The 13,982-nt window shown below is 43.0% G+C and overlaps 1 protein-coding gene across 9 annotated transcripts in view; it reads left to right on the top strand.

Moving 5' to 3' along the window:
• Window positions 1-13,982, top strand: part of LOC142767569 (uncharacterized) — a 128,866-nt gene that overhangs the window by 82,613 nt on the left and 32,271 nt on the right. For all 9 annotated transcript variants that reach the window (XR_012884998.1, XR_012884997.1, XM_075869528.1 and 6 more), the window contains one exon: window positions 1,913-1,991. Coding sequence is in view for 7 of the 9 variants with exons in the window: in XM_075869528.1 (XP_075725643.1) it covers window positions 1,913-1,991 (79 nt within the window). In the remaining 2 variants the exon portion in view is untranslated. The remainder of the gene's footprint in view (window positions 1-1,912; window positions 1,992-13,982) is intronic.

The raw sequence follows: 13,982 nt of genomic DNA, 5'->3' as shown, positions 1-13,982 counted from the left end.
ATTTAACACCACTGCAAATAGTGCTCTCACATAACTACTTTGTATTCGAGAAAAACGACTACCTTCAAATACAGGGACCAAGCATTGATACTCCATTTACTCCCATTTACGCAAATATATTCATGGCAACTTTGGAGACTAAATTGCTTGCTCTTTGTGAGAAAAAATCTCACACATACCTTCTCTTTGTAGCTGGCATGTTTTAATATGGGCACATGAACGGGAAAACCTAGACAAGTTCTCTTAATTCCTAAACTCGTTTGATACAGCACTAATGTTCAGCTCCAATACGTTGGCTCAGCGCATCATCTTCCTGAACGCGGCCCTATATCTTGAAAATGCCGTTTTAAATACGACTATGTATAGAAATCATTTGACAAGCAAAAATACTTTTATCATACAATCCACCGACTGAGACACTGTGAAGAGGGCATTTTCCAAAGTTAGGCAACAAGGTTACAGCGCATATGCATAGAAAACGAGTAATACGTTAACGTACTTCCCGGCCTAAAATGAACACTATCAGACAGAAATTATGCTAACGTATCCTAACACAGAGAAGATACGTTCAACCTGCAAATAGACATAGCCGGTGTTACATGGAATTGCTCCTAGCCTACATATCGTACTATTCCTGTTCTATTTTAATTTTTACATTTTAATTATAACTCACCATTTGTCTATAAGAAACTACGAAGTTTTTTTTCTAAAACCTTTAAACCACTTGGTCCGTTACTCTTTCCCGCTTCTAAAAGCACTCCTACCGCGCATCGCCAAAGTCATTTCCAACCCAGAAAGTTCTGTGCACCTTTTATTTCCTTTTTCGTCTCTTCACCCAAACGACCCACCTGCCTCTCCGCCCCCCCCCCTTTTTTGCTTTACTTTTTTCTCCTTTTCTTTGTTTGATGTTTCTATTGTTGTCGCTCATTCCCTTTGCATTTTCATTCTTCTTTTTCTTAGCCAGCATGCCCCGAAATTCTTGAAGCGATTCTGCATAAAGGGCCACCGTACCGGGACACTAAGCCCATAATTTTGCCAATAGCCTTCCTCATTCAACACGTGCTTTTTAGAGTCAAGACCTCATCTGATGTTCCTTATGTTAACATCTTGGCATTTAAAAGTATGCCACCGTCTTCTCCACCTTTGTGTAACTGCTTTATTGTTGCGCGTTCCAATCATGAGTGCATGGGAAGACGTGTAGTTTGCTATTGTCCGAGCCTTTGTGGTGGCTGAATGTGGAAATTGTTTGTCGGCTTCAAAGTTACATGCTCTTTCCGCTATTGGTGTGTGTAACGGCTACCACATCGCAGCGCACCATTCCTACATGGTGTGTGTTCTTTTTTTCTTTTTTTCTACTTTTATTTTTTCCATCTTCCGAGACCGTTTTGAATCATTACAACTTTTTGAAATGAATCGAGGACTTCTCTGCTTATTAGTATTTTTTCAGACGCTGATTACCAACAGGAACACGCGCAACCACCAGGAGATGACGTCACTACTAGCCTTCCTAAAACTAACACGCCAAAAATGACAAGGGGCCTTTGACAAAGATAGATCCTCCTATCAAAACGTCAGCCAGCCTGTCTGAGGCGCTTACACTGTTCACCCTAATTATTCCCATTATTTTCCCACTGTGTAACAAGTATGTGATTTTCTTTCAATATAATCAGCGAACAGGTTAGGTTATTTTGCTTAAATGATGACCCAATCATCTGTACGCGCGAACCGATAGATGTAGAAAAGAATGTCAGAGGTTTAAATATGCACCTTTGTTTTCTTTAGTATTCAAGTGAACATGAGTCAATTTATTTATTTCTGGGCAGTCAAGATCAACTCTCTCGCTTTTAATAAATAACGATGCATCTCGGAAAAGAAAATGTCTACCTTAGGCTTGTACGTTTGAATTTTTCAGCTCTCATTGGCCGCCTTCAAGCAACGTATTGGTAGAAGCGGGACGAATAATTGTGGGCAAAGGAGACTGCTGGCGCTGGGTAAGTACAAAAATTATTGCACCCGGTCTTTATGTAGGTGGCCTCGCTAACAGCGATAGCTCTGGCATGCGCCATAACTCTGCCATTTTGCATTGTTAGTGACTTCGACATCTCCAACTTCAACCAAGGATTCTTTTCACAACCCCTGCCACACATTTCTTCTTGTAAGGGTCTGTTGCGCCGTCTCCGTGTTGACAACGTCTGAGCTCCTGCCCCCTCGATATTTGCTGAGAATAAAAACACTCTTGATTGGAGCCCGATCTCTTTTCCACCAGATGTGTCATCTACGGAGTACCATACCTCATCACCTAATGCAGCCGAGAGCGAGATAACGGTCTCGTCGTTTCGCAATCATGTGTAAAAATGGTGACCGTCGCGGAAATCGTAAAGTACTACTACTGCCCCCGTTACCAGTGCTGAAAGCTTGTGGAGCCCTTCACTACGGCGTCTCTCATGCGCAATTTGTGGTTGATAATCATAACCCCAACAATTATTGGTAATATTGTTACTGTTATAATTTTAGTTATTACTATTATTACTACTATCATCCTTATTATTAGTGACATGACTGGCCCATCACCAGAAGACTCCCCAAATAGGCAAAAATACAACGCGTGGCGTTTTTTACTTACTCCCTTCTGTGTCCCTCTGTGAACAGCCGTATTTATCCGGCAGACAACCCAACACAATACAAGGCATGTGCAACGCCTTGCGCCTAATTCGTCTATGTTTTACGGGACTGTTCCGCACCTATTCCCACCGTGAAACACACCACAAAACCCACAATTAAAATTGCCTGCCGCCACCACTGACAGACACGTGCCTCAAAAAACAGCTATGCGCCATTAGGCTGGCCGAAGTCTTCCCATCTTGCACGGGACGAATAGTCACGACAAATACAAATGTCCTATTTATCGTTCATTTTAAACCGCAGAGCTACTAAGCGGGCGGTTGGTGGAGAGCCGTTCGCATAGAACTTCGCCAAGTTATGACATCAGGGCGCGTTGCTTAGGAACCACATGACATAGCACAAGACATGTACGTCTTGATTTTATCAGCGACCTGGGGAACGAGGACTAAGGCAAAGCTATAGTGCACATCACAGCACCCATGCTGCCCGCGTTTTTTTCTTCTTAGTCCTCGTCCCCCAGTGTGCTGCTGAAGTCAAGATGAATTCGCACTAACTTCTTCAAGTTTAAATTTTCCACAGGTATTTGAGCATACCAGGAATTGCGAATGAGTATTGAAGATGACGACGAGTGGTATGAGGGTCTAGAGAATAAAAATGAGCAAGGACGAGGGTGAAGCTTATTGTACGCTTTCCTGTTGTTGGACAGCTAAATGTGCCGAAGAAAACTGTTTGCATAGAGGATGGCAAAGCCCAACATATTGTGGAATAGTATAGTATAGCAACGGGTAGGGAAGAATAATGAGGGTGGGAAGAAGGTTGAGAAAAAGCAAAACAGGAGAGTGTGGCGCTCAGCGTAGCCATGTATACCGCAATAAAGCGAGGAGGTTATACAGGTTATTCATATAAAGGCGCAAATAACACCACTACAATGAAGGACACGGCACTTAGCGCCTGTCACAGTTTGCTGTTTTAGAGTAGTTTTTTATTGATGCGCCTGAATATTTATGAACATACACCAATACGCCCAACAAAGTGAAGTTAGGGTAAAAAGACTGGCTTTGTCATAATGGTTTGCGTTATTCTGCAGTAGAGAGTGCAACAAATGAAAGTAAAGAATTTTTTTTGTGCTGTGCCTTCTTTTTCTGCTTGTCTGACCAATATTGAACTCCTGCTTTGAACCACGTTCCTTACTGCAATTAGTCCTTCAAAAAACTCCTGAGTATCAATGTTACTCATTGAAAATATGGCTTAAGTATATCTCTGCTGAACATACGCTCATCGTATCAAGCATATCTTCTGAACACTATCAATCACGAGCCTATTTTCACAAGACATCTTACTAGATAATTTCATATTTGTTAGAAAAAATGGACAAACAGAGCAGAAATAATGGCCATATAAAGCAGTTCTCCCTAGATTGCACGTTTGGACAACACCGCCTAAATTGTTTGGACTCCAGTCAGGACCCATCTTTGGTGAAGCCTGCTCGCACCGGAGAGGAGAAAGAGAAACAACTCTAATTGAAACCACAAAAGCAATATGAGTTATATCCTCTCGTTTAGATGTCAGCTCAGAGTCCATTTACCTTAGCGTCATCTTCGGATTTCCTGAGCACTTGTTGCTGGTCAAGGACGTTTGAACAGAGTGGTGTGGTCTCCCACTGTGGTGCATTCAGTTATTTGGTGTTCGGCCCCTTCACGATGCCGCTACAAGCCCAAATGATGTGTTTGATGTCCGCCTTCTGATTCCAGAGTTTAAATTTCTCTTAGTATAGTGGTCTGGATAGTCAGGAAAATTTTGTTTATATGCGAAGCAGCTAATGAATCCATCGATGAGTGCGCTTATGAATTTGCCTTCCATCGCGCCATAGTCACCTATGATGCTGGTGGTGGTGATGATGAAGATTAAGAAACGCATTCCAGGCCACGCCTTCTTTTACTGTAATCAAGGCACAGAACACGCAAGGTGCCGCAATACGCACATGCACTATACCGCACGACGATCACGCTTATGACGATAAAGATGATGACACTGATGATCATGAAGAACGACTGCTTTGTGCAGTATGAGATGACTCGATATGGTTTATGACGGGTTCCCTACAGCAGGAAACAGAAACTACAGGAAACCCCCAGAAAAATATGCACACACCTCGTATTGCCCAACTTCAGGCTAGAATAAACACCACAAAGCAGTAATAATGAAGGCAAAACGAAATGTACACAACTATATATTGATCACTAATAAGCATTGTGTAGGACTATACACCGCTTTGCGACCCATTTACTTGCGCGAGTGGGCAATTTCATGAGTGATTTACTGTAACACCATACAATCTCACTGCTTTGCCCACTCGCTATTATTGACTTCGAGAATTAGCCGCGGTCTTTCTCGCGTTCAGGCCAGTAAAGTTGAAAGTTCCATGCCTAGGTCAGCCTGGCAGGAAATGAAGTGACCGCAGTAAATGGCATTTCCAGTAGGCCTAAGAGTTCAATCATGAAATACAGCCAGAGACACCATAGCATACGGCTAATAGACCAACGGGCTTTTCGAACGTCTGTATAAAATCATCAGCAGCAAGGTGGCGTTGTGCGGCAGCCAGAGCACAAGGGTTGGTATGTGTTGCTTCCCTAAATAACTTTCGCATAGAACACGGCAGTGGAAAAATTTTCGCACACGTGCCACACATATCGATCAACAAAAAAGTCATGTAGAACTATCGACGCTACTATTGACACTATTGATAGTTGACTAACTATCGATAGTACAAGAAACATCAATATCACTACTGAATGTAACTTTTATTGTGCTATAGATATATGAGATCAATTACGAAAACGGTTTGCAGCTAACACTTGATACCTTCAGCGCGTGATACTGCTTATGAATTGAATACAAAAAAAGAGGCTAAAGTAAATTGTGCTCCTATTTCTACTCCATTCTGTATTCAAAATAGTATTACTTGTAGCTCAATGAGAAAAACTCGTTATAGTTGTAGTTTGGGTGCTCAGAAAAAAGGGATAGACTACTCTGGGTACGTTTAGCTTGATTTCTCAATTGTTTTTATTAATCTACCCTACGGCAAGGCTGTAAGAGAAGTAAGCTATAAAGCAGGTATTCTTGCGTTTTCCCACCAGAATAATTGGCCTATCCTCAATAACAAAAACAAAAAAAATGTTTACCATTAGAAAGAAAGCTCTGAGATGGGGCCAAACAACGCGGCTATGACAATTTTTAATAATGTACAATGTTTTACATCCCAAGACTTTGGTATATTACGATAGACCCCGTACTTGACGGCGCTGAAAACGTTGACTATTAAGAGTGCTTTAACGTGCATTTACTGCACACAGTATCTGAGTCTATACCAATTTGTTGCCATGAAAACGCGACAGCTGCGGCCGGGGCAGAACCCGACACGTGGGTCAGCAGTTAGATACAGCAACATGTACAAGTTTTCAAACTTTTTATGCGTTTCGTAATTTGAAAATAAAACATTGAAACCTACATTCTTTTAAACTGTAAAAGTCTACTAACTACGTTCGAATATGAACTAATCAGCGAACATGTCCCGCCGTGGTTGTCTGGTGGCTGAAGTACTCAGCTAAGGACTTCATGAAATCTCAGCTAAGGACTTCATGGACGGCATCAAATATGAGCTGCGGCAGCTGCGATTTCGATACAGGCAAACTTGCTTAGGCCCTTGTGCTCAGATTCAGGTAACTTCCCGGGGTCCACTAATACGGCGCCTCTCAAAATCATATGGTGTTTTTGGGAAGATAAACACCACATATCAGTCAGTCCACCATCGGGGAACATATTGAGACGTTGCCAGTGCGGCAATTATTTATTTCTTTCAAGAAAAGATTTCTAATAAAACAGCGAATATAGTAGTACTGATAGTAGCTAGGGACAAATATTCAGGCAATAAAAGAAGCATAGAAGAGCATAATAATTCATAAGACTAATAAATAAACTTCGGCACCCATATTCCTAATGATACTTTTCGTTGCAGTATTGATAATAATGTCAGATGTTTCTCGATAGTAGCACTATCGATGGTTCATTGAACCTAGTGTTAGTTTATAAAACGCACCAAATATTGATAGTCCTTATACCGATAGTTTTGCGTTGCTACTAAGAAAGCAACCTCCGAATGTCCCATGACACCACGCTGCTGAACAACACATACGAAGAAAGTCTCAACGTCACCACGAAATTCCGGCGTGTTGAAGCTGCTGGACGGCACACTCGCTTAGCATTAAGTATCAATGCACGATGAACAGCCGTTGATATGGTCTTTGACGGATTCTCGTAAAACAGAAGACATCTCTCAGGCGGGTCGAATTCTCTACGCCCACGCACCGAAGTAACTTCTATCATAATGCAGCTCCCGCAGGGTACTTCAGCTTGTTGCGGAAAAAATTCGCGATAACGTAAGCTTACTAATCTGATTGTCATTATGATTGTGCAGCACGCATTGTGTTTCTATTCACGTTCTGTCTAATCAACGAAAGTTTGACAACAGGTTTTGACTCCGAATTTAAGGGTAATTATAACTCAAGCGAAGTTTGGATTTAATCGCTAAATTTTACTACAGGCTGCACAGTGAATCCACACATTGCTTAGTGCGTAGGAGTGCTTGCCGCCATTTACAATGGTACTGAAACCATTCTTCTTTGAGGATGAGGGGATTTGTTGGCTTCTCGCTTCGTGTCTATACCATGCATGCGTGCAGTTTTTAAAGCAGTTAATGCTACATCCATTAAGCATGCTGCTTTCCTGCCATCTTTGTAGATTTTGATTGCAAATTTTACTGTGAAAATATTGTGTAGAGTAGTCATTTGCTTTTATTTTTTATTGCGAGCACTTCTCGTATGTTTTACACCTACACGTGCGTTTTTGTATATATATATATATATATATATATATATATATATATATATATATATATATATATATATATATATATATATATATATATATATATATATATATATATATTGGATTTAGAAAAATTGATACCAGTGTTCGACAAAACTATTTGATTGATTTTCTCTGAAATTTTCTTACCAGCTAAACAGCAACAGTGCGCCTTGGTGCTCTAAAATCAGATCAGTTGCAAGAGGCCAAAAAAAGTAACCCCTCAAGGCTCTGTCATCTTGCCACTTTTTTAATGCTGCCATGATGAAACTGCTAAATATATTGAAACACCACATGCGATTACCGAGCCCTTTATGCAGATGGTCCCACCACCTGGACAACCAGTGGCTCTTAAGAAGCTCAGCAGGATGCACTTCAACAGGCAGTGGACCAAACAGAAACTTACCTCAATGTTTGTGGCCTCACATGTGTGCAACAAACGTCGGAGCTTCTTTTGTTGAAAGCCAGAACAAGGGCGAGGCCGCTAACAGGTTAAATCCCAAAACCAAAGCTTCGGTGTAATGGGGTGCAAGTCCCTAAAGTTAAATCGTTTCGAGACATGGGTGTGGACCTCCGCGAAGACGGATCGGGCGCAGGCACATTACCGAAGCTTCAAGCAACCATAACGCAAGTTGCGCACATGATATGACGGGGATCAAGCAAAACGCACAGCTCAAAGAAACACGACACCATCAAATTGATTGAAACACTCATCATCAGCAGAATTACTTATGGAACCCCTACGTTGACCTAGAGAATTCTGAAGTTCAAAAAACTGAAAACATATACACGAAGGACCGTCAAAACTGCCACAAGAATCCCTGAACGTTCTTCCACGCAGCGACTGCTATGCGTGGGTCCCGACAACACCTGGGAGGAGTTCATCGAAGCACAAAATGTAACTCAATTTGAGTGGCTTAGACTAACTGAAGCTTTGCGAGTGACACTTTGAAGATTGGGTTATTCTGATTTATTGCAACAATGTTAAGAAAAAATGTATATCCCAATAATGATTTCACAAAACATCTTAGCAGCCCGCATTCCACGAAATGTGCATCCTACCTTTCATCTGAAGAGAAGAAAGCCAGAATAAAGATGCTCCTTCAAGATTACGGTCGCATTTCGCATATAAGATGCACTGATGCAGCAAAATATCGAAGAATCTCCGTACATGCTGTCAGTGTAGTCGACAACGAATGAAAAGAGAGAACGGGAGATAACGTCTGGTCTACAGAAATTGACACGGCAGAAAAAACAGCGATAGCACTAGCAGTCTCAACCTGTACTGACACAGCAGTAATACTAACCGATTTGCAAGCAGCATGTTGCAATTTCCTGAAAAGAAAGAATTTTCTAGCAGGCATTAGAAATTCTCACCACTGCCACGATGAAGAATCTACCAGACACGTAAATCGTGTACACTCCAGACCACGAGTCCCTGATAGGAATAGAGGCAGACAATGCTTTCGCCCAAGCTCATGTTCACCGGGCCGTCCCACAGTACGCGCTAAGAAGTAAAGATGTATGTAAAAAGTACAACATACTACAGCACTACAGGTTAAACAGAACAATTTATCTACCAGCTCACCCCAGTTCGAATGATAAAGAGGCACTAAACAACAGGAAGCTGCAAACTAACACCTACGTTCACGGTACGCTGTTTCACCTCACCTCACCAACCCAGTACTCGTACAAATGCAAGCACTGTGATGTCCCAAAAACCTTATTCCATATGTTATGGCAATGCATACAAAGCACGGGAGCCACTACACTAACCGAAGAGCAGTGGGAGGCCAAGCTATAAGACCCAGGCCTGAGAGTCAGCGCAACATGGTTCAACGGGCATGGGAGAGGGCGAAACCCCACAGCAACTTGGAATAAAGAAGCCGCCAATCTTGGGCGCACAACGCGTTTGCTAAAATAAAAGTTGATTCACTCTCTCTCGGTGAGAGTCAGGCCTTTGTCAGGAATGACAATTCAGTTTGTTCGCGCTCAGAGTTAGAGTATTTTCAGCAAAAAAAAGTGAGAATGAAAGAATGGCTGTCAGAAAAAAGAAAAAAAATATTGAAAAAAGGGGAGAAAAAGATAAACTTCCAGGTTTCAGCGTGCTAAGTGAGTGGTGTCGTGAGTGCATAAGTGTAGTTTGGGTAGTGGTTCCTTTAATGTAGGCGGTGGTTGGCTAAAGTGTGAGCTCGTCTGTCATGGAAGCCGTCTCGCTTTATTTTTTGACCACACGTGACTAAGCAGCCATTGATAGCATGGGCAGCTGTGGTGAGTTGTCGTCTTCCTACTGCGTGAGGTGACCTCTCTGAGCTCCAACGAGGCGGCACCAAAAAAAAGGTTTTTTAAGGAGCTGTTTCCATTCGAAGTGTACCAGGCATTTTTCCCAAAAGACGGGAATGGGTGTTTATTATGAATCCTATTTTCTTTGGAGATTCCGCGTTTGGGGGTTTTATTTATGTTTGCGGTGGCTTCTCGACACGTCGGGCGTTCTCTTGCGAAACTCATATGACGCTAAACAAGACTCCCCATGTATGGCTGCATCAGAAATCGGGCATATCAGGCTCTATATGGAATTCCCTTAAATGAGCCCTATATAACGTTATATGCCCAATTCCTGATATTTAGTCATTTATTTATTTATATAGCCATATACGGGCCCTATAAAGCCTCTTATGCCAAATCGCTAAATACCACTAAATCGATGTTGCTGTACATACCCATAAATGGCAATCATCTATATGTGGCTACATATAGAAGCATCCATATAAGGTAAACATGGCATTATTGGGATACTTTTATATATAGCTATCTAGAGGTTCTGCTGTTACTCGTCGTCTGTAGTTTTTATTCACATTTCCCCGTACTGACGCCTTCTTGGTGGGTGCGATGGCGACAACAAGGACGGATGCACCGCCCCCTCTTCTGCCAAGACCGGGATGTGAGCTGCAAGCGTCAAAAAGAACTGGTACGCTTGATCATCTTAATATGGCGCTACCAAAGTCATCGAGCTGCTTTGATGGGGGTGACATGCAATCTCACGGTGGATATGCTGAGGCCACGAACTGCCGCTTGAAGAGGAAGCTTCGCAGGACTTCAAGCGCGAGGGACCTCAATCACAATGCATCGTTCTCTCCGCAGACGTACACGATTGCTTACGTCCCTATCACTACTACGGGCAACCTGAATTCTCTGAATAGACAAGCTCTCACGGCGTATCTTGGAAGGATAGCTTCAAGACAAAGAAAAGAGGTCAGCATTATTGCCAGAAGAAACATACTCGCTGTTGATGTTTCTACACGAGCGAACTTCAATGAATCGAAGGCTGGGACTCAGATGGGCAACATACCTGTGCGCTACTTGATTATAAATGGAGGCTGCACCATTCCTGGCGTGATTTCTGATGTGGATAAGGATATCGATAGGAGTGATTTGTTAACGCTGATATTCAACTGTCAATATCGCAGACGTACAACGTTTTGGACAGTCGAAATGCGTGAAGATAGTTTTTTATGGGGACACATTGCCATCGCATGTAAATGTGGGCTATGTGAGGCATTCCGTCCGTCCGTACGTACCTACGTCATTAGAGTGCCGCAAATGTCAAAAACTTGGTCACGTTAGCGCTGTGTGCGTGAATAGGTTGACTTGTCCTGGCTGCAGCGGAGATCAAGAAGAGTCGTCATGCGAAATATCTACACTGAAATGCTCTAACTGCGATGGCCCGCATGCGTTGAAGTTGCAAGATTGCCCTAAAGTAAAGAAAGACTGAAATGACCGCGCTTATGAAGATGGTACAAGATCACTCTACGCATGGAGAAGTGGCTTCTAAGCTGCACGATCGTCTGAGGCGCCTTTGTAACCGCAGGAGGAGATCAGCATTTACAAATGCACAAGGGCCTGTATTGCCTGATGAGACAGCAAGAGATCCTCTTATATCTAAAGCGGTATTTTAACATAAAGTCGCAGCTTCATTAAAGAACGTGACGTATAACACGTCATGATCTTCTCTGCCGCCTCGGATTGCTGAAGTGGAAGGACCAGGAAACTGGCATGAACATGGGACTTCGTCATCGGATGTGCAAATCAAAGCAATGCTTACGCAATTGATCCGTGCATTGCGAGCGCTCCTTGTTGGTGTGAAGACGTTTTCTGCCAAGGCTGCAGTCCAAATTCTAGACGGACTAGAACCGGTGCTTGGTGCTATCTAAAACCAACAAAAATCATGGCTTCAGCACCCTCATCGTCATAACTGCGTGAAAGAATTAGTCGTTCTGTTATATTTCTACGGAGCGCTGAATGGCTACGTTGTCCCCTTGGAGATTTTAAACAGAGAATGCTGAAATACCAATTCTCTGTTGCTGTGTTAGGCGAACCGAATGTGACATCACCATTTGGACTGTCTGAATATGAACAATTAACTTCCCAGACAAATTGAAACCCTAGCAAAGTTATACTATTCGTGCGTTGTGACCTCACGTATTCCCATAACCAAATACCTATGCATAGCAGCATTGAGTACGTTTCCATCACGTTGAAGCTAAAAAGACGTAGAGTATCGATCATTGGTGGTTACATTTCACCGAGCGGTAGATTTGACGCTGAACACCTGAAACTTCATCGCTTCGAGTCAAGAACCTTACGTCATCGTAGGTGACTTCAATGCACATAACCATCTTTGGGGCAGCAGCGTCACAAGTACTCGGATAAGACAAATCCCAGACTTCACAAGGAACAATGACCTCCATATTCTATATGACGTACCACCGACATATCGCCATAGCTCAACGTACAGCGGCTGTCTCGACTTAGCTATCACTCCTCGGTGCCTTTCAACCATCACCCCCTGGTGCGCAGACGTTGAAACATATGGTAGTGTGTACATTCCTACTTACAACTACGATGGTATACCGGCGTTGCAAGCATTCGAAGGCGATGCACAGATTGGGAGGCTTTTCAAGAAGAGCTAAAAAGTCTTGTAGCTTTATGGTTTTTCCGACAGAAATTGAAGAAAGAATTGCCACAGCACTGCAGACTACTACACGAGTTGTCACAACATCTAATTCCTGAAAGCTGGTTGTGGTATACGAAGAGCTGCGGGCAGTTCGTCATCGAGCTGAACGAAAATAGAGGCGAACGAAATTGATCACCGACATGAGGACCTCTCGTAACGTGCAAAAAAACTCAGAGGTACTTTGAAAAGCTTGGCCGCCAAAACTGGAAGTCAATTTGCAGCACCTCGGACCGACGAAAACCCCTAAGATAAGGCACGTCGTACGAGCTCTACCATCTTCTCCTCAGCAACTGCGTCCTTTTCGTGCATTAGCCATCTTAAGAACATGCAGTGAGAAACAGATCACACAAGCATTTTGTATGCACCTCTCTGGCTCTGCAACAACGAATGGCTCACTGCATCGGTGCGCACTCCCAACGGCAGACGTCCGTCTCGATCATCAATTCACGCTGCAAGAGCTTCGTGCGGCTATGTCCACTTCGCAACATTCTAGTGCACCTAGGCCTGAAGGAATCACCTATACTACCCTGCACCACCTTGGTCCTCAGGCAACTGAAGAACTGGTGTTTTGTACAACCTTTCTTGAGCATCTGGAACTGTACCAGAAAGTGGAAAACTAGAAAGATCGTGGCACTGCTGAAACCTGGCAAGAATCCCCATGACATGCTATCCTACTGACATGTGGCGCTAGGAAAATCTGTAGAAAAGGTCATGAAACGAATGATTCTGATGCACTCGGCATGGTTCCTAGAGAAGCAAAGAGTATATCCAGACGCCATGACTGGCTTCCGGAAGCGAATGTCATGAATTGACTGTGATTGATTTGGTAACTACCATTGAAAATCAGAAACGGTGCCACCAAATAACGGCTGCAGTATTTCTTGATATCAACGGTGCATTCGACAATGTTCTGAATGACGCCATTCCAAATGCTCTTGAAGACTATGGCATTAGTGGCCGCATGCATTATTAAATAGCTAGCTTTATCTACAAGAACGAACTATAATCATGCCTACTGCTGATCGTGACACAAATAAGCATCCCGTATATTGTGGCGTGCCTCAAGGTGGAGTCCTGAGCTCAACATTATTTATTAACCTGCTTTTCCTCGTTAACAAGCTCATTAAACTACGAGGCGAAATCTCGGTGTCCGTGTACGCAGATGACATTTGCATTTGGACCACGAGTCTAACACACTTGCAAGTACAAAAGACACTACAACGCACGGTATCGAAAACGTCTGCATACTACTTCAATACCTGCGGACTGCAACTGTCGCCAACTAACAGTGCAACATTCCCATTAACGAAAAAATCCATGGCTTGCTACCCCATAGTAATCGATAGTAACCAAATACCTTCAGTACCTCATCACATGTTCCTCTGAGTTATCCTCGATCGTGATTTTTCTTGGTCGAAGCACA

This window comes from Rhipicephalus microplus, chromosome 7, assembly GCF_043290135.1.
Source record: "Rhipicephalus microplus isolate Deutch F79 chromosome 7, USDA_Rmic, whole genome shotgun sequence".
Lineage (NCBI taxonomy): Eukaryota > Metazoa > Arthropoda > Arachnida > Ixodida > Ixodidae > Rhipicephalus > Rhipicephalus microplus.
The sequence above is the reverse complement of the archived record's forward strand: the minus strand, read 5'-3'. Positions and strand labels throughout refer to the sequence as shown.